The following is a 23,454-nucleotide window of genomic DNA, read 5'->3' on the forward strand; positions in this document are numbered from 1 at the left end:
GTACAAAAGAGAAGGGGACCTTGCACACATACTCAACTGCACATGGAAGCATCTCTGTCTTGAGACCCACACGGTCACGGGCACTCATATACTCAGTCAGCTACACACACACTGATGTATGCGCTCCCAGTCACTGTTTAAGCCTAGCCACCGGCGAGCACACACCAACGCTTGTTCAGTGGTCCACTTGGGACATGAGATAGGACTTGGGACTCTCCCACTGCCCTGTCTGCCCACCCTCTGGTTTCAGCAGACAGTCCTCTCTTTGGGTAAGCCCTGGAGGCCGGCTAAGGCTGAGAGGCCTGACGCAGCTCCCTGTGTCCTGCCCAGGTCAGCATCGGGTGCCCCGAGAAGATGGAGCCCATCACCAAGATCTCGCATATCCCAGCCAGCCGCTGGGCTCTGTCCTGCAGCCTCTGCAAGGAGTGCACGGGCACGTGCATCCAGGTACACGGCCCCCCCCCCCACCGCGCTGCCGCCTGGGAGCTCACTCAGGAGCCTGCCACAGCTACGCCACGGGGCGTGTCCGGGACAGCCTGTACAGCAAGCCACTGCTGCCACCCTCCGCCTGCCCCACAGGGCTGTAGGCACAGCCACTGTCGGGCCTGCGATGGGGACCGCAGTCAGCTCCCCATCTGCTGGACCTTCCTCCATCCATAGTATCACTGGGCATGGGGTAAAGGCCTGGGCAGCCAGGCTCACCACCCCATTATAGTACCAGGGACTCTGGCTTTCCCAACAGCAAGTTTCTTTGGGCTTCATAAGGACGTTGACCTTACATCCAGTATCAGCTGGACATGTGAGAGGAGTAGGAATTAAACTTTACTTTCAGCTAAGCTGACTGGCTCTCCCTACATAGGGCAGGGCTGTGCTAGTTTGTTAACAGTAACCGCTCCCAAGTTCTAGGGTGCCTCAGTATGACCCAGAGGACTTGTTAAAACACAGACTGCTGTTCCTACCCCCCAGAGGTTCTGAATCTCTAGATCAGAGGTGGGGCTGAGAATTTGCCCATTTCTAGCAAGTTCTTGTGTGATGCTGATGCTCCTGGACTATAGGCTGGGAGGTGGAAGGGTCAGCCTTTTTTTCTCTCATGTCTCCAGAAACAGTGGTCACTGCAAATACTGGACGTGCCTCTACCGTTTGTAAGATTCTAAGAATGGCTTGTGAGTGCGGCATAAAGGGCCCCACTAATATTTCGGTGGGTTGTCTCTGAAACACTTGTCAGCTGCCCACAGCCATCATCTCAGGCAACTAAGGCTGTGAGTTGGCCATACTTGCCTGGACAAGAGAGGAAGGAAAGGGCCCAACTCCAGTCCCGCTTCCCAGAGGACAAAGGAGGGGCACAACTCCCCATCTTAGAGACCGCTTCAGGTAGAGGAGGCAGGGACCCATCAACAGCCTCTCTCTCTTGATGTCTCAGATTCCAAAGTCATTTGTCCACACGGAAATGCAGCTCATCCCCAGAGAGGCTGTCAGTCACCTAACTTGATTTTCCTAGGGGTTATGATGCTATACCCCATTTCCTTTTCAGCTCCCCCAAAGCTCCCCTGCCCTCTTCCATGGCTCCCCCCGACACCCCGCAGGATGTTGGCAGCCATTTTGTTTAGGGTCTCACCAGCATGCTGCTTTGCCAGTGTCACCCTGAGGGATGCCCCCCATCCTTCTTGCCTCCCACCAGGGCCCCCTTCATACCTCATGCTGCCCTTTGTCTCCCTCCAGTGTTCCATGCCTTCCTGCGTCACGGCATTCCATGTCACATGCGCCTTTGACCACAGCCTGGAAATGAGGACTATCTTAGCAGACAACGATGAGGTCAAGTTCAAGTCGTTCTGCCAGGAGCACAGTGATGGGGGCCCACGGGGTGAAGCTCCGTCCGAGCCTGTGGAGCCCAGCCCAGCTAGCGAGGACCTGGAAAAGGTGACCCTTCGCAAGCAGCGCCTGCAGCAGCTGGAAGAAGACTTCTATGAGCTGGTAGAGCCAGCCGAGGTGGCTGAGCGCCTGGACCTGGCCGAGGCACTGGTCGACTTCATCTACCAGTACTGGAAGCTGAAGAGGAAAGCCAACTCCAACCAGCCGCTGCTGACGCCCAAGACAGACGAGGTGGACAACCTGGCCCAGCAGGAGCAGGACGTACTCTACCGCCGACTGAAGCTCTTCACGCACCTGCGGCAGGACCTGGAGAGAGTGAGTCCCCCTGCCGCTTCCCGCCCACCCGCCTGCCTGGTGGGTGTCCCAGCAGGCCTTTCCGCCCCTCCCTCGCTGCCCTGGAGCAGCTGTAGCTTACCAGCTTTTGAACTGTGAGTTCTGGCCAAGGCGGTGAGGGCCTCCGGATCTTGGACATGTTGGGATAACAGAGTTTGCAGAACAGGGGAGGATCCAGCTCTGGGCTCTTTTAAGTCCCTCTTGTCCCAACCCTTTTGCAGGTCTGATCAAAGGTGGGGGCCTGCCACCACTGTGAGGCTGGGAGACTCCAGAGCTGGGGGAGGATCTAGGCATCTGACCCCTAGCTGTCTCTGTGGGCCCGGCCTGGTCCCAACACAGGAGCTTTGCTTAGAGTCAGGCCGGGGAGGCATGGGGCATCACAAGAGAGTTAAATCAGTATAATCAGCATGTGCTGCCAAAGCAGGGAAGACAGCTGTGAGTGCAGCTCCTGGGGTGCTGGACTGAGGGAGCCATGTGAGCAGAGGCCCAGGGCCTGAGGCTGGGCTCGAAACCAGCAACAGCCTGTGGGGCTGGGTGTTTCTGGACCACGGTGTTTGTGGAAGTTGCAGAAAGACTTTAAGCAGACACTGTTCTGCTGTGGCTGCAGATTCTAAACACTCACCCTGGAGGTGGCATCATGGGGCCCAGATGGAGTGAGTGGGTTGGCCGGAACCCCTCAGCTGTGCACCGGGTGGCAGGCGATCTTGCCTTGGTCCAGGCACACAGCTTTGGGGACCGAGTGAGACAAGGCAGGTGTGCAGACTTCATGATTTTAGGTCGGGCTGTGGAGATCCGGGGCCAGTGAGAGTTGCTTTCTTAGAGCACAGAGGCCCCCCCCCCGCAAAGCCTCTAATCCCTCCTCCTCCTCCCAGAGAACAGGTGAGAAGGTCCTGCCTTCTGTGTTGTGTGCCCTCAAACTTGGCTTTTTTGACACCCCTCCCCAACTCCTCCAGCTAAAGCTCCTCCAGATAGAGTCCCAACCCTGAGTTGGAGGCAACCTGAGCATAAAGCAGGGTGTTTCAGGTCCCTGATCGAGTCCTCCGAACCCCAGGTGCTGTTCTGGCCTCTCCTCTCCTCTCTGGGACATTCATTTCTAGGGTTCTGGAGCATGAGGGGTCATGTCAGGGTGTCCTCTATGGACACACACACACACACACGCCTACCATCTCCCAGACCAAATTAGGAAGCAGCAGGGGTGGAAGCATTCTGGGGGCTTTGTGTGACTTAAGGCAGCTACTTTGCGTATGTCTCAGTTGGCAAGGCTGTAAAATGGTTAGAGCTACTCAGCATCTGCTGAGTACTGGGGTAAGGGGCAATGAGGTGGAGGCTCTGAAACTGGACCCAGCTTCTCTACCTTCCTTCACCCCCATATGCATCTGCCCTGAGGCCTGGTCAAATGGAAATGGCCCTTTTGGCCTGGGAGGAAGGAAGCTTATTGCCTGGAAGCCAGCCTGCAACCAGAAGGTAGGGGGCAGGGAGATGATCACCTGTCCACAGTGCCAACCGGGACAGAAAGCAAGGCCACCTACGTTGCGGTCACCACTTCCTGGGCAGCCCAGCCTCCTGCCCCATGTGGCAGGGCCCTCAGGGACAGATCCTTCTGAGACCAAAGCTGCTTCCACACTTGTCCTCAGGCCACCCCCAGGGTCTGCAGTACACAGACCCTGCTTTTAGCCCTCCTGTTTCCAAACGACACATCATGTCTGACCTCCCTGATCTCTGCTGCTCAACACGTGTCTGATCCTGGCTGGGCTGCGTGGGGTGGTCAGGGGACAGGCCCACCTATTGAACCATCATCCTGGAGAAGGAGCTGAGAAGTTTGTGATGCCATTCCTGATGAGCAGTGGGGCTATAGAGAGCCTTGGAGGAATATGTGTTTTCTAGAGTTGAGCTGAATTTGGACCTGAAGAGGGGAGGGGCTCGTCAGAGAGTTGTTGGCTTATTGTCTGTTCTGTACTCTTCCTGGGCAAAAGTACTTCCTCGTCAGTCCCCCAGCCTCTCGAGCCCATTGTCAGCTGGTGCAGGTGAGGCCAGGGGCTGAGGGTGTCACCGGCTAGGATGCTGAGGCAGTTGTGGGATCCCCACCTCACAGACCTCTCTGACTGGGGCACAGAGCCCTCCCAGGTCAGGTGTGAGTCAGTCCACGCTGCCCCCAGGAGGAGGAGGCAGGGCCAACCTTGCAGTCTGTTCAGCTTCTGAGGGCTTGGGAGGGCCCCTGCTTCTCCAGCAGCCTCCAAGCCAGGCTGAAGGGCAGCAGCTGAGTACACAGCCCTGGCAGGCTGAGGAGAGGAAGTTAGGCAGCCATGAGCTCCATTGACCCCCACTCCGATCCAGCCTCAGAACCTTTCACGGCCACGCGTTGGTGACTTGAGTGAGTGAAGCAGGCCGAGAACTGTGCCACGGGGGAGGCTTTCTGCAAAGACCCATGACTGTCGGTGGCCTGTCCAGCAGGCTCTGTCTCTGACCATGGCCCCGTGCCAACAGTCAAGAGGATCCAGCCTGTCACTGGGCACCAGGCCAGCTTGGGCTGGGTCCATCGGGGATTCGGGGGAGGAGTTGAGACTGAGGCTGTGGATAGCCTGGATTTGCATCCAGTTCCAGCACTGCCCAGCTCTGTGCCTTCTGAGTTTCACTTTCTGCTTCTCCAAGTTTCAGTTTCCTTGTCTGTGAAATGGAAATAAGAGTCTAGCTGACCTTGAATCATGGGTAATTTGGCAGGGACAGGGCTTAGCACACCACCCTCCCTTGTCAGTGGTGATTATTGTTGCTGTTCTGACTCTTAGCTGATGGGCTGCTCGGAGGGAGGGCTCCAGGGAGGACTGAAAGGGCAGGCCCAGGGCTATGGGCCAGGAATCCTGGGTCCTCCTCAACTGATTTGCCTCCCAAGGCCAGGCAAGACTTTTGCTGAGAGAAGCCACCAGCATGAAATCCCATTTTATGCTTAGCCTAGACGATATGCTTTCCTCAAATTTCAGCCTTAGGCCTTGGCCCTGGCAGGCAACACAGGAAGGCCTGGCTACCGCATCCTCTTAGAGTTGTTCACAGCTGACAGAAAAAAAAAAATTGCAGTACTGATGAGCAGCGATCAACCTGACAAACACTGGCTGGTGTCCCCTAGCAACCGGGCTGGCAGTATGGGCTGCGCGGGGCCTCACTTACTGTCTGTGGCTCTGGACCTGATTACCAGGAGTTTATTAAAGGTTTTACCTGGCCTGAGAAGAGTCGAGAGGGCAGGAGCGGCTCTCAGACAGTGGCCCCAGAGGATAGACGTGTAGGAACTCCCCCCGGCTTCCACGTCCGTAGCTCTCCCCCAGAGACTTGGCCCTGCCTTCCCCATGCTCCACGTTTTCCTTGTCGGTTGTCACACACCATTACTATCTTCAGCGCCTGAGCTGTGTCTCTTTGACCTCCTACTAAAGCCGAGTGGGCAGCTGTAGCCTCCAGCCTCTAGCTTCTCAACCCCATGGCTTGCAACTCTGGGACTTTTCCACCCCGTTACCCCCTCCACCCACTCAAGCCCTCTCACCCGTTCCACCTGCTTCCGATCAGTAGCCCCAGATCTCCAAGCCCCCTGTTCTCCCTGCTCAGTTCCTTCTCCACTGTCCCCTGCTTCCTCACTCCTGCCCTGTGGTAGTAGCTCACTGCCAGTCCCTTTGCCTGTGCAAAGGGCACATGCTGGGCAGAGCCTCACCCAGTAGGAGCCACTCTGCCAACCAGCAGAGATCTTATAGCAGTGAGTGGGTGAGCACCCCAAGGTGCCTGCCAGCCAGCCTTGATAAAAGCATTAGCTAGCAGCATTCTGGGCTCTCCTTCTACCACCTGTTCCCACCCTTGCCCCCACTCCCTCAGGACGCCCCCTTCTCTTAGCAGACCTCATCCTCTGTTCCTCAGACCAGAACCCTTGCCCACTAGTGCCCTCTGGACCCATTCTCTGCCCTTTGCTCTCATGTCCTCCCCTTCCTGCCCCGCACCGGGATCTCTTTCCAGCCCACACCCCACAGCACAGGAGTGTCTATTTTTTCTTCATCCCCCTCTGTCTCCAGGATTGCACCAGTGCTTGAATCCATTTTACTTTCTCCCATTTTCAAAAGCAAGTCTTCCCTCCCCCACATCCCTCTAATCATCGGTTTCTCTACCCTCGTCCCTGTCTTTCCTTTTCTGTCATCCCTCACTGTTCTTATCTCTTTGCTTCTCACTCTTGGAGCTTCCTTGAAGCAATTTACTTCCAATATATTGTATTTTTAATACCTCATTTCTATGTACCATAGTGGCAGGCCAGACCCCTGCCACTACCATATTCTAAAACCTTCCACCAGGGCTGCCAGCAGCCTCCGTCTCTCCCACTTCTCCACCCTTATCCTCCAGCCTCCTCAGCAGTGGTCACCACAGTTAAACATGCCCTTGGTCTTGAGATACTTTTCCTGTGGATGCTCTGACCAGACTCCCCATCCCCGATAATCCAGTCCTGCTGCTCCCTCTCTGAGTGTCCCTTGGTCCCTGCGGTCATTCACTGCACTAGGCTTTTCCTCTCGTTGCGCCTCTGCTCCACAGCTTTACTCCCCATCAGGAGGCTGGCTCCGTCCCACACCTGCCTCCCAGGCTCCAGCAGCTCATGCCCAGTGTGCTCTGCTCCTCCTGTAACCTCCCTAGGCTCCATGAATGCCCCTACACTGGTCCATTCTAGCTTAAGGTAACTGGCTGAGAGTCCTCCCTGCCTCCTGCCCTCCTTAGCGCACGTCCAGGCTGTCTCTGCCACATTTGCTGTTATCAAAACAACTTTATCAAGGGAATTCCCTGGTGGTCCAGCAGTTAGGACTCTGCACTTCCACTGCAGAGGGCACAGGTTTGATCCCTGGTTGGGGAACTAAGATTGCATGGTGTGGCCAAGGAAACAAAAAAAACCTTTATCAAAACATAAAACCTGCTTTTATTACTGATCCCTGCTCTAGTTTTGGAGGACTCTTATGCTCACTTTTATGCTGTTTGGTGTTTGTTTTATCATTTTCTTTAAAAACTGGAGTGTAGTTGCTTTATACTACCGTGTCAGCTTCTGCAGTACAGCAGAGTGAATCAGCCATGCATATATCTGTTACCCCTCTTTTTGGGATTTCCTTCCCATTTAGGTCATAACAGCACCAAGCAGAGTTCTCTGTGCCGTACAGTAGCTTCTCACTGTTTGCTTTGTGCATACTAGTACATTTAGGTCAATCCCAATCTCCCAGCTCATTGCACTCTCCCAGCTTTCGCCTTTGGTGTCCATACGTTTGCTCTCTACGTCTCTGTCTCTATTTCTGCTTTGCACATAAGAACATCTCTACCATTTTTCTAGATTCCACATATATGCTTTAATGTGCAATATTTGTTTTTCTTTTTCTGATGTACTGCACTCTGTGTGACAGTCTTTAGGTCCATCCACGTCTTTGCAAATGACACAGTTTTGTTCCTTTTTATGGTTGAGTAGTATTCCATTGTGTATATGCACCACATCTTCTTTATCCATTCTTCTGTTGATGGACATTTAGGTTGTTGCCATATCCTGGCCATTGTAAACAGTGCTGCATTGAATATTGGGGTGCATGTGTCTTTTGAATTATGGTTTTCTCTGGGTATGCCCGGGAGTGGGATTGTTGGATCATATGGTAGTTCCATTTTTAGTTTTCTAAGAAACCTCCATACTTTTCTCCATAGTGGCTACACCAGTTTACATTCCCACCAACAGTGCGAGAGGGTTCCCTTTTCTCCACACCCTCTCCAGCATTTATTGTTTGTAGATTTTTTGATGATGGCCATTCTGACTGGTGTAAAGTAATATCTCACTGTAGTTTTGACTTGTATTTCTCTAATAATTCGTGATGATGAGTATCTTTTCATGTGTTTGTTGGCCATCTGTATGTCTTCTTTGGAGAAATGTCTGTTTAGTTCTTCTGCCCACTTTTTGATTGGGTTGTTTGTTTTTTGTTTTATATTTATAATCAGAAAAAAGCAATGTAAGGAATCTAATAGCCTGGGTTGGCTTCTAAGATGGTTGCAGTACTTTTCCCCAAAAGCCGTCATGGAAGAGGAATTTTATAGCATTTAGTTACATGTAGCTATGTTACCGAGAGTCTTAGGAAAAATTAGAGGAGTTGATGATTCCATAGTGAACTGGGAGTAAGGGGTAGCAATCTGTTTGGATTCTCACAGAATCTTCTATAGCAGAAGTCTCCAGACATTACTGATGGTGTAGTGTATGTACCCTTATCACGAAAAAAATTGAGCATTTACCTCCAATATATTGTATTTTTAATATCTGATTCATATCTACCATGCTATATTGTAAAGCATACATAATCAAAATTTCTAATAGGGCCAAAAAACCCCCACTAGAATATTATCTTCCTATATGTGCTGAGCTGTCAAACTCAGTACCCATGCAGCTCACTTTGGAGCTTGGCAATAGTTCTCAGATGCTGTGGTGCTGTGTAAAATATGTATTTGAGGGCTCCACCCCCAGAGAATTTGATACTCCCCCAAGCCTGGGAATCTGTGCTTTTAACCAGCCACCCCAGGGATTTGGGGGTTAATCTTCACCAGGAATTCATTCCAGCCTGCCTTGAGAAACCTTGCTCTAATGTTTCTAAAAGTAAAAAAAAGAAAGAAAACTACATCTGTATTTAAATAGGAAGTAGTCCTGATCTGGTTTTAGGCTAGATATATTGACTAGTTTGTTTTCAGGCCCCCAGAGTAGCCATGCATCCACACAGCCGCCTTTAGCCCCACTGTCCCTATGCATGCTCAGCCACATGACTACTGGGAAGGAAAGAGACCAGAATATGAGGAGAATGAGATTGAGTTGCTTAGCTGTGATGGACAGGGAAGCCTCCTGGAGGTGACCCTGGAGCCAAGCCCTGAACGATGAGGTCCTGCCTGTCTTCCCCTTTCTCCGGGGAGCCTTCTCACCACCCCCAAGTCTGGATCAGGGTTGCCTGGTCCTGTCAGTACTTGGTCAGCAGCTCTCTGCCCTGCTGAGCAGCAAGCCCTCAGAAGAAGGGGACTCTGGTGGGACCTCTCGCAGCTGAGCCCAGGGACCAGCACAAGCCTGTGCCTAGAGATGTGTAGGAGGAGGTTGGCTGGAGGGACGTCCTAGGGAGTCCAGGATTTGTGAAGAAGTCAGATGGTGCCAGTGTGCTGGAGCAAGGGCTCACAGGCTGGGCCAGGTGGCTGCCCGTTGGGGAGGTGCTGACCACAGGAGAGCCTGGTATTCAGTCTAGGCTGCGGTGCATAGTGGTGCTGAGAACCCACGCAGAGCCTGTCCTGTGGAGGCCTGCTAGCCTGGCGCAGGTGTTCTGGGGTCTCTTTCACAGCTAGGCTCAGGGAGCAGGGGAGGAGGTCTATGCCAGCAGGGAGGTCTGATCATGGCTACTCCAGGGTGGGAGAAGTCATGGTCACAACAAGAGGCAGGGGCTCTAGAACCCTCAGGTCATGTCCAGGCAGCTTAAGGCTATGAATACCGAACTCAGCCTTGAACACAGAACCCAGCAGGAGGTAGAACCTGGTGGCACCCAGGATTCCGATGGCCAGATGTCCCTTTTGCTGGAGACTGTGACCCGATCTGAAGACAGTGCCAGAGCAAGTGGTGTCCTGATGGGGAAGAGGCCTGGACTTGGTCCCAGAGAGATGATGTACACTGAGAACAGCCAATGAGGGATGGCACACGGGGTCAAGGTACCAGGTGGACAGGAAGCAACATTCTTCAGGTGCTTCCAGGCCAGCTGCAGAGTTGGCCCTGTCCCATGGGCTAAGCAAGATGGTGTCCCAGGCCCCAAGAGGCTCTTCCTAGCTGGCCTAAGGTAGTCTGAGAGGCCCTGCCCTTCCCCCAAAGGAGTTCTGTCTCTGGCAGAGTGAACGTGGCCGAGTGCACATGGGGCCTTGAGCAGAGCAGCTGTGGACCCGGCTCAGGGCCAGTGCAACAAGTGGGCAAGGGTCAGCTGCAGGCTGGGCTCCAGTGCATCAGGGACTGCCTCTCTACTCAGAGCTCTTCTGCTGGAGCTCTCTCATGTACCGGTCATTTGTGTCTCAGGACAGGAGGTGGTTTTTGCCCGGGTGCTGGTGGCTGATGAGTTTCGTTGATGTGTAAGAAGCCTTGGACAGGAGGCTGAAGGATGGACTTGGTGACCTTGTCAGGCCGTGACCAGCCTTGGGGGATTTACATACAAGGGAGAGCAGTCATGTTGGAAGGGCCTTGGGCAATGGCATGACTCAGCCAGGAAGTGCAGGCCTAGGGAAGGAAGGCAGAACTGCCAGCCTGACCTCTGCAAACGTACTCCCTGCCCACACTGGCTTCACTGCGGGCCCTGGGGCCAAGACTGTGCTTGGCCCTGTATTTTAGATCAGAGAATTGCAGCTCAGGACTGAGAATGCATTCGGGGCCTGGTTATTGATTCCCAGATATCCTGGGCAGGTTAGGCAGAGTGGCCCCCCAGCGTTGGGAGGTTGAGGTGGTTGCCCATGAGTAAGGTGGAAAATCTCTCTTGTGTTTCCTCAGGTTAGAAATCTGTGCTACATGGTGACAAGGCGCGAGAGAACGAAACATGCCATCTGCAAGCTCCAGGAGCAGATATTCCACCTGCAGATGAAACTTATCGAACAGGATCTGTGTCGAGGTAGGCGCTTCCCCTGCCTGCCGCTGGCCACCTCTCGTGAGCACACCCTTGAGGGGGCTGGGTTCCAGGGAGCTATGTGTCTTCAGAGCCTGATGGGGCATGTGTACGGGGTCAGGGGCCACTGACCCCACCCTTACCCTCTGCACCCAGTTAGTGGACCAAGGCAGGGGCCTCCCAGGGTCCTGGGTGTGTGTTGGCAGGCAAGGAGCAAAGATGTGATGTGGGCATCAGGCCTACCCAGGGAGCTTTCTGGTTCACGGGGCTCTCAGGCAGTGCGGGGCCCATTGTGGTCCAGGAGTGAGTTGCATGTAAACAGGTGCAACCAGAAGTCTCCGTGGCTCTGTTTTGGCTCCAGGGCAGGAAGGGACCAAGCTGGCAAGCTTCCCTGAACCCCTGTGTGCCTGTGTGTTGATTCTGAAGAAGGCAATTGCCCAGGGGTGGAGGAGGAACTATGTGTTCCTTCTCTCTGACCCCAGCTGACAGGATTGAGGCCCTGTGCCAATAGGTTTTTTTTCTTCTTTCTTAGGCTTTTACCATCACATGCATTTAACAGATCTGGAAATCAAAGGTTAAAGAAGCTCTGAGAGTGATCTGTCTTGTTAGTTGTGGATGTTGCCAGACAACAGGGTTCTTTGTGGAGTGTGAACATGTTCAGGAGGGCAGTGCTTAGTGCAGAAGATGGTGCTCTGATGTTGAATTCCATGCAGTAAAAACAGGTGGATGGAGAGATTGTTAAGCCAGAGGCTGCCACTGCAGGTAGAGCCTGTGGGTTGGGCTAGGCCTGGAGCAGAGAAAGGAGAGTGGCTGGGCCACCACCAGAGTCAACAACTGAGGACCTTCTACTGCCCCATCCCTGCCCCAGAAACCAGCATTGCCCGATACAGATGCTGCATCACGACCGTTAAGAGGTCAGGGCTCTTCGTGCACTCCCAGGACTAGGGCAGCTTAGATAGGAGGCCCCCAGACCTTCCCAGGCTCCCTCTTGTTTGTCATTTCCTTGATTGAGGGTAGACAGAATACTGGGCTCTGTGCTGGGCACAGGGGTACCCTGCTGTGGACTGAACGGACAGGCTTCCTTTCCTCATAAGAGTTCACTATCTGGAGAGACAAAAGAAGGTGGTGTCTGGGGGGCTGCCAGGGGTGCCAGTGCAGGGACAGAGCTATCAGGGATGGCTTCCTGGTGGTGGTGACGCTGGAACATCTCAGGCTTCCTGGGGCTCACACGGGCCTTACATCCCACTGCAGGAAGGCAATGGAGAGTGGCGAGGCATGCAGTGCCCTTAGGCACAGGATTCCAGAAACATGGTCAGGAGCTCGGAGGGTCTGCATTCTCGCATTGAGTCTGAAGACATTTAGGCAATGGCACCCCACTCCAGTACTCTTTCCTGGAAAATCCCATGGACGGAGGAGCCTGGTGGGCTGCAGTCCATGGGGTCGCTAAGAGTCGGACTCGACTGAGCGACTTCACTTTCACTTTTCACTTTCATGCATTGGAGAAGGAAATGGCAACCCACTCCAGTGTTCTTGCCTGGAGAATCCCAGGGACGGGGCAGCCTGGTGGGCTGCCATCTATGGGGTCACACGCAGTCCGACACGACTGAAGTGACTTAGCAGCAGCAGCAGCAGACCTGAGCAGCAGCAACAGGCCACCTTTTGGTCAGGGCAAGGAATTTGGAGAGAAGACTGGTTTGCCTCTGCCCGAAGCCGATGCCCTCAGTGTTTTGATGCTTCTTCCATAGGGTGGGACATGGGCTGCAAGTATATTGCTGAGGTCTGTCTGGCCAGGAGCCTAGAGAAGGCTTCCCAGTGGTGGTGATACTTAGGCTGTGAACAGAACCAGGGGAGGGACAAGGAAACCATATATTTGGGGACCTGGAGGTGAGCTTGTCTTGTTAGAGGAACTGGAAGGACCCTGGCATAGCTGCAGCCAGGGCAGGAAGAAAACGTCTGAAGTGACACTAAGGGCTTGGAGGGTCAGCTGTGTAAGGTCTGTGCCCTTGGGAGGAGCTCAGGCCACAACGAGTGTGGTGGGGGACTTGGAAGCCTCCCTCCAAGTATCTAGGTGCTGTCCCATGTGATAGGTGAGAAGACTGAGGCCTGGCCCGAGGTTACACCTAGAATGAACAGCAGAGCTGGGCAGAATCCTGGAGTTGGGCCCATGCTCCTCCACCTTCTCTTGAACGCTTACTCAGGAAGCCCTCCAGCCTCTGGCTGAGAAGCTACGAGGAGACTCCTGGCAGCTCCCTACCACAGCATGTCCCTCCCCTGCTCTGTTTTGTTCTGTGACTCCGCAGACCTATGTGGTCCTGGACTAGAAGGGTGTGAGGGCCAGGTGTGTACCCCGAGTCTCCCATCAACTGTCTAACCTCCAGAGCAGACAGAGAGCAAGGCAGGGGGCTGACCCCTGTGTCAGGAGGGGAACCCAAGGCTATTGACCCCTCAGTGACCTATCCACCTTCACCTCCATGGCCTAGCCCATGAGGCCCTGTCCTATCCACTCACCTCCAGCCAGCCTTCCTGCCCACTAGGACTGTGTCCTAGGATCTGTAGTCCGTAGAGGTCAAACTGCGGCGCAGGTCTATAGAGTGGTCTTCCCCCTCCTCGTGTCGCTGAGCCCCGCACCAAGCTCCTCAGGGACTCTTACCCCCTTTTCCCACATCAGCTATTCCCTGACTCGCTGGAGCCACAGTTATCCTAGGTCCCACGTGGGTGGGACCTACCCACCCTGCGGAGGTGCAGGGGAGGTGACCTAGAAGGCGAGACACCAAGTGATGGGGCTCTCCTGGGATTCCACACAGGGGTCTTGGTTCTGTCTGGCCTGCTTGGGGTAACCATCTCCCTCCTGCTCTCTCTTTCCCTGATGCAGAGCGGTCTGGGAGGAAAACAAAGGGCAAGAAGAGCGACTCAAAAAGAAAAGGCCGCGAGGGCCCCAAGGGCAGCCCCGAGAAGAAAGAGAAAGTGAAGGCAGGGTCCGACTCAGTCCTGGGGCAGCTTGGTGAGTGGCCTGGTGCACACAGCCAGACTCATACCATCACTGCACTTGCAGCTCCCCGCCAAAGGCCACGGGAACCACCAGCATCCTTGCTGCAGAGTGGGAGGCCAGGAGGGGTCGGCAGGCCCTTCCATGCCCAGGCACTCCCACCTTCCAGGTATAGAGGAGACTGAGGTGTCGGAGCCCTAGCTGGCCTCCCAAGGGTTCCTCTCGTAGACTAGAGGCTGGGCCCAAGAACTTCTCCCTCTAGACATCCTGGCCCTTCAAGGAACCCTGTGTCATGCTGTGGGGTGAGGGCCTACCATAATTCTCTGTCCCTGTCCCCCTCTGCCAGAATGTCCTCAAGTAGGCCCTCCCTTCATCCCCTGCAGACTTTCGGGGAGCCACCAGAGACCCCCACAGGAGTGGTGTTTGCCCAGCCCATCTCACTGTCACAGCTGTCTGTCACAGATCTCTCTACTGCTGCCCCATTAAGCATGGTATCCCTAGAGGGGCTCTGGGACTTGGGCTTTGTCTCCCAGGAGGTCACATGCTTCCTCTAGAGCACTCCTCAGGGAAGGGGCGTGCTCTAGAGGAACACCTCAGCACTAGCGTGGAAGCCACACTTCACCTCTAGCATCGAAGCCCCAGGTCACCTCTAGCATGGAGGCCCCAGGTCATCTTTTATTTCCCTCGGTCTCAGGAAGGAGACAACTTGGTATCTAATGGGAACATCAGTGGCCACCTTCCAAGACCTCAGTAAAGGAAGGAGAGCCCATAACTGGAGCTGGCCCTGACGGACACCCTAGCCAAGACCTTGCTTTGGAAGCTCTGGAAAGCGACACTCATGAAAACCCAGCGCCCCCTGGTGACCAGAGGGCTCCTTATCCCTTATGCTCCCAGGATGATGCTATGTGGGGTGGTGAGCAGGGCTGGGTGTGCTCCTGTGCAGTCACCAAGGGCCCTCGCTTGGTTTAATGCTGTACTGTAGCCACTTTGAAATTCTTAATAATTTTTGAATAGGGAACCCACATTTGCACTTTGTACTCTGCTCCTCAAACTATGAAGACAGTCCCCAGGAATAGGACATCTATCTGGGGAGAAGGGTGTTCAGTGTTCGCAGGTGGGATGGACAGAACAGGTTAACTCAGCTGGGTCTAGCACAGAGGGAAAGAGGGAGGAAGGTCCGTGATGGTGTGCAGGGCAGGGTGGGAGAGGGCTTCCTGAAGGAAGGTGGGACACATACCTGCTGGCATCTCACCTGCCTCTTTCCTCCCCCTGGCCAGGTCTGTCTACCTCGTTCCCCATCGACGGCACCTTCTTCAACAGCTGGCTGGCGCAGTCAGTGCAGATCACCGCAGAGAACATGGCCATGAGTGAGTGGTCGCTCAACAATGGGCACCGCGAAGACCCCGCCCCAGGGTTGCTATCCGAGGAGCTGCTGCAGGACGAGGAGACACTGCTGAGCTTCATGCGGGAGCCCTCGCTGCGACCTGGCGACCCTGCCAGGAAGGCCCGTGGCCGCACCCGCCTGCCTGCTAAGAAGAAACCACCACAGGACGGGCCCGGTTCACGGACGACTCCAGACAAACCCCCCAAGAAGCCCTGGGGCCAGGATACTGGCAGCAGCAAAGGGGGTCAAGGGCCACCTGCCAGGAAGCCACCACGGCGAACACCTTCTCACCTGCCGTCCAGCCCTACAGCTGGGGACTGTCCCATCCCAGCAGCTCCTGAGAGCCCCCCACCACTGGCCCCCGAGACCCCAGAGGAGGCAGCCCCAGTGGCTGCCGACTCTAATGTCCAAGTGCCTGGCCCTACAGCGAGCCCCAAGCCCTCAGGCCGGCTCCGGCTGCCCCGTGAGAGCAAGGGAACCCGGAGATCGCCAGGTGCCAGGCCTGATGCCGGGACGGGACCGCCTTCTGCTGTGGCTGAGAGGCCAAAGGTCAGCCTTCACTTTGACACTGAAACTGATGGCTACTTCTCTGATGGGGAGATGAGCGACTCAGATGTGGAGGCTGAGGACAGCGGGGTGCAGCCGGGTCCCCGGGAAGCAGGGGCTGAGGAGGTGGTCCGCATGGGGGTCCTGGCCTCCTAAGTCACCCCTTCCCCTGTCCTGGTCCCCCCATGAGGCCTCAGCCCCGTGACAACTGCCATTTCCAATCTCTGCTGAGTGTCTCAGACCCTTGAGGCTGCCACTCTGATGTGGTTTTATTTTTAATATAAAAAGTGTTGCGAATTCCACACTATTGTCTTTCCTCTGTGCTGGCCTAGGACATTAGGATTCCTTCCACGGCTCTGGCCACAAGGACCAGCCCTGGTCCTGTGCACCATCACGGCCGTGGCAGCGTCCCCGCCTGGGCCACACAGTACTGCTGGGCTCCTGGCTACATGTAGGCAAGGTGATGAAGAGCTCAGGACTCCCGCCCGCTGCCACTGGGTGATACAGACTGTCGTTTGGGCATTATTATGGCAGATGGGCCAGCCCAGGGCCTGCCCCGCCTTGCTCCCAGATCCCACTGGGGTCCATCGGCGGGGGGTCCTGCTGCACTTCACTGATCCCCAAGGAAGTATAATAAGTGATACCCAGCCAGAGTCTACTCACTGTCACAAGCACAATGAGCTTATACGAGAAAGCACTGAGGGGCCGAAGAGGGCCTGCTGGTTCCAAGGGAACCGCAGCTGTTCCTGGTCAACCCACATCATCTGAGGCCTGCCCGCCCACCCTGCGACCCTCCACGCCCCTGCTGCTCTGCCCCTGCCGCACCCAGCCCGGCGGCTCTGGGAAGGGCTTCCCAGAGTCCTTCCTGAGCTGTGCCATTTTCTCAGGGGACTCCCAGCCAGCCAGCCGCCAGTACCAGCGGAGGGCTGCAAGGGAGGGCCAGTGCCCGGTCAGGGGCGTGGGGCTCAGCCTCGCCCACTACAGAGAATCGCTCTGGGACTCCAACTTCCTTCCTTCCTTCCTTTGGGGCCAGTCTCGGCTGAGGTCTGATCACTCCCAGACAGCTGGCCAGACCAGACCGTTTGCCTTTTCAAGTTTCCTGCTAAGTGATGAGCTTCTTTCTTGGTTTCCTTTTGGAAACTCCTCCTTCCAACAAGCAGTGGGATCCCGGGGCCTGGGATGTGTTAGTGATGGCCTTCCGGGGCTGTCTGAAGTCTTGCTGGATCTTCCTGGTTCCTCTTCCCCTCTGAGCCTTAACCCCCTTTCCCAGCTGTGCCCTTCCAGCCCCTCCCTCCCCACCGTCACCGTCCTGCCTTCTCCGCTCCACCCTCTAAGTCCCAGGTAGTAGCTCTGAAGAGTTTCAGTGGAGTGGCCCCAGGGTGATAGCTCAGGGAACAAATGAAAAACAAAAAGGAATTCAGTGAAAACGTGTTTTTTTTTCTTTTATGACTTACTCCTGGGTCACTTCTGCCACTGGTAAAGCCAGAACTTCTCCAACAAGAACCTTGCAAAAGTCCAGTGAATCAGTCGAATCATTCTGTGGATGCCAAAGAATATTTTGACCATAATACAGCACAGCCAGGACCTGACAACTTGTCACTTGGACTTTTTTTAAAAATGGAGTTCTTTAGCAACCAAGTGTAGAAACATGTTTGTTGCACACACCTAAGGAGGTGAGCCCAAGCTCTCAGACAAGGATGCTGTTCTGCTGCTGCTGGTGTTGGATTTTGGATTCTGGGCCCACTGTGAGCTCTCCTGAACCCTAAAACTCTGCACGAGGAGACTGACGGTGAAACCAGCGTGGCAAAAGTCTCACCATGGGGATCCCCCTCACATAACACAAAGCGCAAATCGGTGGGATGGGGAGCAGGCTGAGCACCCATCCCCGACTCCAGACTTTCAAGGTACGACAGTGGCATGGTCATGGACACTCAGTTTCGGTGAATTTTATCAAAACAGGAAACAAAGATAATGACTAAGTTTAAAGGGCTGGACAGATGTGTCCAGTCGGAGCAGACTCAGAGTGGGCTTCAAGGACTCTGGGCGTTGGGATGACATGAGCTACTGTGTAGAGTTTAGTCTGCCTGGCGCCTTGGTAGTAGTGGCCAGTGCAGTGTCAGCAGCAGCGTCCTAACCCCATTCTCTGTTTACTGCTTTTGAACAGATCTTCTTCCTTCCCCGTGCTTCGGGTCACCTCGGGTCACAACTTTGTCTGTGCTGGATTGCCTGGTCTGACCTCACAGGAAGCAAAGGGACCAGCTTTAAAGAACAACCAAACTCTGCTGGGAGGTGGGGTGCTCAGGTCTGGTAGACTCGGCACTAGCCTGCTTACCCTTCATCCATCCTGGGGCAGGGTCTGGGCGCTCTGAGGGCGAGGTAGGGCAGAGAACCAGGGCAGGAAGGTGGTAGGTCTGGTCAGGGTCTGGACTGGGTGGGCCAGGCCAGGAGCCCAGCACTCCTTCGGAGGGCCTCTACTCAAGTTGGCCTCTAGATTTCAACCCACTTATCAATTGGCTCTTGGCTTTGAACGGAATTATCCCTGTGGCCCCGTGTCCTGCACGGAGTCCGGGTGTCTCTAAGGCTGGCTGCCCAGGGCCTTCCAGGCCAGACCCAAGAGCTTTGTCTGCCAGCCAGCTGTCCACTACTGGGACGTCCGCCAGGCTGCAAAGAAGACAAGGACACTGGCTTTCACCGCTGGCCTTCCTGCCGTCAGCGCAGCCCCTTCACTCTGTTCCCAGCTTCCCATCCACCGTTCAGGCGGCTTTGCTGCCTTTGAGGTCAGGATGGGAAGCTGGGGAGGGGACAGGAGGCCTTTTCCAGCCTAGAGGCTGAGGTGCGTCTTTCACGCGACCGTATCTGCCCACACTCAGTAGAGGGACAAGCTGCTCTGGAAGTTAGCCTGGCGGTCTTTGCCACTCTCCTGGTCCCTGCTGCCCACCTCCTTCCCCCTCCTCACAGTGAGAAAGAATAATGTGCAAGGAAAGTATTTTTATGGATCATAAATGTATTTTAGAACAAACATGGAGAAGAAAGGTTAGAAGGGTTTATTTTATTAAATGAGCTCTGACTTGGTGACAGTGTGTGAACATTTGCAGTGTGAAGGTCTCAGGTTCCTTGGAGAAGCCACCCGGGTTTCCAAACGTGGGTGTTGGGCGTGGATGTGTGAGTGTGTGCCAGGGCACATCTTGTGTGTCCATGTGCATGTGTGTCTGTGTGTCACGTATGGACACACAGTGGGACTTGCCAGGGCAGTTTCTAGAGAATCACATGCCCAGTTCTGACAGACATTGGCAGCAGCTGGACTTGGCATTCCTTGCTTATTGCCAGATGTGGCCAACCTCTGCCCATACCCCAAGCTCTGCAGAATGGTCTGGGTGCCTGTAAAAAGGCCCTTGGGGAGGCCACTTCCCATGGCCCTGGCCCAGCTGGCCACATTGGCCAAAGAGCCAGGGCTGGAGTCCAGGACTTTTGGTTGTTCTTTAAGGCACTTCCTGCCACCTTGTCCCTCAGACGCACAACACTCTGTGCTCCACATCGGCTCGGGGTGGGGGGATGATATGAATGTCACAGGAGGAGACACCTTCTGTCTTTGTTTCAAAGAAAGTTGATGTGCCATTTGTTAATATACAAGAGAAATATTGAAAATATATTGAAAAGAGCAATTTTAAATTATTTTTGGCTTATGTTGCAATATTTATTTTCTTGTATTAGGAAAGATTCCTTTGTAGAAAAAAAATGTATTTTTCATTAACGCAAAAACCTATTTCTCCTTTTTGTACATTGTCCATGTTCGCTACCCTTAACGAGCAATAGAATGTATGGCTGCCTCGGGGTGGCCGGTGCCCGCGTGCCCTGCATGATTCTGTGGTCCCACCACCATGTAGCTCCCAGTCCCATCCTGTCCTGCTCACTCATGGGGGTTTCCAGAGCCTAGCCCTCACTGGAGCCTGTGGCTTCAGGACCCCCTCTGCAATCCTCGTGTGTTGGCAAACGCAGTTAATAAAGCAATGTTTTCTGTGCTGGCTGGTGTGAGGCTCTGTTGCATTGGGGAGTGGGAGAGGGTGGGCTCAGTGAAATAGTGAGTGGTCCCTGGGTGTCCCAAGGAATATAGTAAGTGCTCAGTATGCACTGGGGCTGGGCTTACTTGATTTGCTTCTTATAGCTGTCATTCCCTGGGGTTCAGAGTGGATGATGGAGCTTCCCAAAACTACACCTCTGGTAAGAGGTGAAGTTCAGCATCAAAGTCAGGACCCCTTGAGCTACCTACGGTGGGAAGGTTTGGGAGGAAACTCTGGTTGTTGTTGTTCAGTTACTAAGTCGTGTTCGACTCTTTGCGACCCCATGGGATGGATTTGCATGCTAGGCTCCTCTGTCCTTCCCTATCTCCTGGAGTTTGCTCAAATTCATGTCCTTTGAGTTGGTGATGCTAACCATTTCATCCTCCGCTGCCCCCTTCTTTTGCCTTCCATCTTTCCCAGCATCAGTGTCTTTTCTAATGAATCGGCTCTTCACATCAGGTGGCCAAAGTATTGAAGCTTCAGCTTTAGCATCTGTCTTTCCAATGAATATTCAGGGTTGATTTCATTTAGGATTAACTGGTTTGATCTTCCATGCAGTCCAGCGGGCTTCCAAGCATCTTCTCAAGCACCACAATTCTAAAGCATCAATTCGTCAATGTTCAGCTGCCTTTATAGTCCAACTCTCACATCCGTACATGACTACTGAAAAAAACATAGCTTTGGCAATATGGACCTTTGTCACAAAATGGTATCTTTGCTTTTTAATATACTGTCTAGGTTTGTCATAGCTTTTGTTCCAAGGATCAAGCATCTTTTAATTTCATGGCTGCAATCACCATCCGCAGTGATTTTGGAGCCTAAGAAGTAGAATCTAACTCCTTCCACTCTGGTATTTGTCACTAGATCAGGAAAGGTTTTAATCCAGGCTTGTTTTTCACTCGTTATTTCCTGAGTACTTGCTTTGGACCAGACTCTAAAGTATGCAGAATGAAGCCAATGTTTCTGCCACGGGGGAGCTCACAGTCCAGCAGAGAGGCAGTGAGGGAACTGGGAGGTGCTGTGGAGGCCTGGATGGATGAGGTGGGGAGGGCACAGGAAGCAACATCATTCATGCATTCATTCATTCACAGACAATTGTCTCCTGAGCATGCATCTCTTCTGCCAGTGTGTTGGGTTGTATGCTGTGAGTGGCGGCAGCACCCTGCCCTCCCAGAGCTTCCAGGTAACATAGGCTCGAAGGATAACTAGTTGCTTGCCCAAGGGGAGCTGGCTGGGAGGAAGGGACAACAAGCACTCTGGACAGAGGAGTCCACAAGAACAAAGTTGGATTCAGCTATGCATGGAAGGGTCTTGAACCTCCTCTGAGAGTCTAAGGGGAGGAGTGTGGAAAGGAGCTTGAACTGAGACTCAAGGAATATAACTTCTGGGGCTACTGACTTGGTTGTGAACCACAGAGAAGTGCCCCATTTCCTCACTGATACAGTAGGCAGTGAGTCCCCAAGGGCACCTCCAGATCCAAAGTTCTGCGATTCCACAGTGGCGGTGGAAATAAACCTGGTGTGCTTTGAACAACTGTGGAAGAAGGTGTTCCTCACTGAGGGGCCCCATGCCTGCCACATCCCTGGGGATCAGGGAACCTTGTCTGACTGAGACGTATGTGTTCTCTCAGGGTGCTCAGCAGAGAGTGAGAAGGGCTCACTTAGCATCAACCGCAGTCAGCATGAGGTGCTAGTAGATCAGTCCCCAGGCTGAGGGGGCTCCTGTGCAGCCAGCTCCCCTACCTGTGATTTGGGGCTGTCGGCTCTATGGGCCAGCTGCCCTGGGCTCGACACCCTAGGTTTTCCCTCCTCCCAGAGCCAGGCCCACTTGGCCACAGCGCTCCAGAAGAGTGATGCAGGGGCCCTGCTGCCAGGCCTGCAGCTGCAGAGCTGACCCAGCTGATAACCGTGGGGCAGGAGAGGCCAAAACACCAGTGGGCCCGAAGCAGCAATGTGCAATAGAAATGAAGTGTGAGGCACAGAGGTAATTCTAGTAGCCACATTTTTAACAAGTAAAAAGAAAGAGGTAAAATGAATTTTAATAATATATTTTAGTTAATCCATTATATCCAAAATATGATCCCTTGAACCTGTAATCAATATAAAATAATCACTAATGAGCCAATGTACAAGAATCCAAGGGGAGGCCAGGAGTGTCCACTCCCCACCCCACTTTGTTCCTGCACGCATTGATTCAGCATTCATGGCGCACCAGTTGCTGGGCCCTGAGGACACTGGGCTGACCAAATGCCCTATGCAGAGACCAGGCCAGTGGAGGAGACAGACTTTAATCCCATAGTCCCAAACCCAGGCGCAGTTACACACAGACTGTGTGGCAGAGGGGAGGGACTCTTCCTCTGCCCGCCCTGAACGTCCCTTGTTCTGATGAAACTCCTGCAAGGGAGGTAGGATCTGGGGCGCCATCTGCTGCCCAGCCTTGATGCCTGACTATACGTGTTTTTGTTTTTTCTTTTTCCCCACAATTCTTTAAAAAAAGAATCCTATATAGGGGGAAAAAAAAAACCTGCTACATTTAATAATGTGCAACTGCTTTGTTTTAACAACAAACACGATGTTAAGGAAAAATAAACCATTCTAAAACATTAAAAAGCAAAAAAGCAGATTCCCTGGTGGTCTAGTGATTAGGACTTGGCACTCTTGCTGTTGCGGTTGCATTCCCTGGTTGCAGAACTAAGATCTCACAAGCCAAACAGCATGGCAAAAATTCCTTTCCTAGACTATCCATGAGTCCCCTGGGTCCCCCAACTCAAACTCAAGAAGGCTTCTTTTTATTGTTGTTAACCCCATCCCCATAGTGATTTTTGTACAACGCCTTAGGAAAGTATGTCTAACCCAGGATCAGGAAACCGAGGTTCTAGTCTTCTGCCGTTGACTTGATGTACCTCGGTTTTTCCATCTGTCAAATAGAGGACATTGGGGATACCAATTTCTTTAGGTCCTGGTGGGAAAGCCCATGGTCAGAGGATGTGGTCAGTGAGGGTGAGGTGAGAGCCTGACAGGGCCCTTCCTTTTACCTTAAGGCCAACTGGTTGGTGGGACTGACTGTGGCTGCAGAGAGCCTCCAGACTGGACTTTGGCAGAGCCAGAGCAGGAAGAAGCTTAGGGTCATCACATTGTCAGAATGCCACGGTGGCCACAGATTCATGTCACCAGGAGAGGGGTCGTTAGGAGCATAGCAGTAGCCATGTGTGAACATGGAAGTGAAGCACCAGATCCAGCCCCGATGGTGAAAGGGCAAACTGCTGAGCAGGACCTGTGGGCAATGGAAGGAAGGTAAGTAATCCGTCCCGCAGGCTTGGAAATGGGGCCCACGCCTCTCTGAAAGAGCTGGGGGTGTGGGGCAGGCTTCGTGATTTGGATGACAGCAATTGTAAGATGGCTTGCCCAGGTCTAGGGGTTTGTGTTCAGTGGGCAATCTGCCTTATTCTACCCCATCTTTGGTTACCGTTAGCTATTCGTGGCCATTCAAGTCCAGAAAATTCATCCAGGAATGCACCGCACATGAGGAAGTGACTAGAAATGGATTCGTGCGGGCCCTGGGGTAAAAGAGAATTAAGGACTGTGTTTTGGCCCTTTCTGGGCCTCAGTTTCCTTATCTGTTAAGTGAGGATGAGCGTTCCTG

The 23,454-nt window shown here is 53.7% G+C and overlaps 1 protein-coding gene and 1 non-coding gene across 12 annotated transcripts in view; both read left to right on the forward strand.

Moving 5' to 3' along the window:
* JADE2 (jade family PHD finger 2) overlaps nt 1-19,773 on the forward strand; it is a 52,048-nt gene extending 32,275 nt beyond the window's left edge. For 9 of the 11 annotated variants that reach the window (XM_061423513.1, XM_061423522.1, XM_061423524.1 and 6 more), the window contains 5 exons: nt 331-447; nt 1,720-2,184; nt 10,727-10,844; nt 13,711-13,839; nt 15,102-19,773. In XM_061423513.1, the coding sequence (XP_061279497.1) occupies nt 331-447; nt 1,720-2,184; nt 10,727-10,844; nt 13,711-13,839; nt 15,102-15,910 (1,638 nt within the window). In that variant the 3' untranslated portion in view covers nt 15,911-19,773. The remainder of the gene's footprint in view (nt 1-330; nt 448-1,719; nt 2,185-10,726; nt 10,845-13,710; nt 13,840-15,101) is intronic. The other 2 variants (XM_061423514.1, XM_061423515.1) reach the window with 2 other exon arrangements.
* TRNAG-UCC (transfer RNA glycine (anticodon UCC)) lies at nt 6,994-7,066 on the forward strand. The gene has a single exon. It is a non-coding gene; the product is annotated as a tRNA-Gly (tRNA).
* Nucleotides 19,774-23,454: the final 3,681 nt, after the last annotated feature.

This window comes from Bos javanicus, chromosome 7, assembly GCF_032452875.1.
Source record: "Bos javanicus breed banteng chromosome 7, ARS-OSU_banteng_1.0, whole genome shotgun sequence".
Taxonomy (NCBI): domain Eukaryota; kingdom Metazoa; phylum Chordata; class Mammalia; order Artiodactyla; family Bovidae; genus Bos; species Bos javanicus.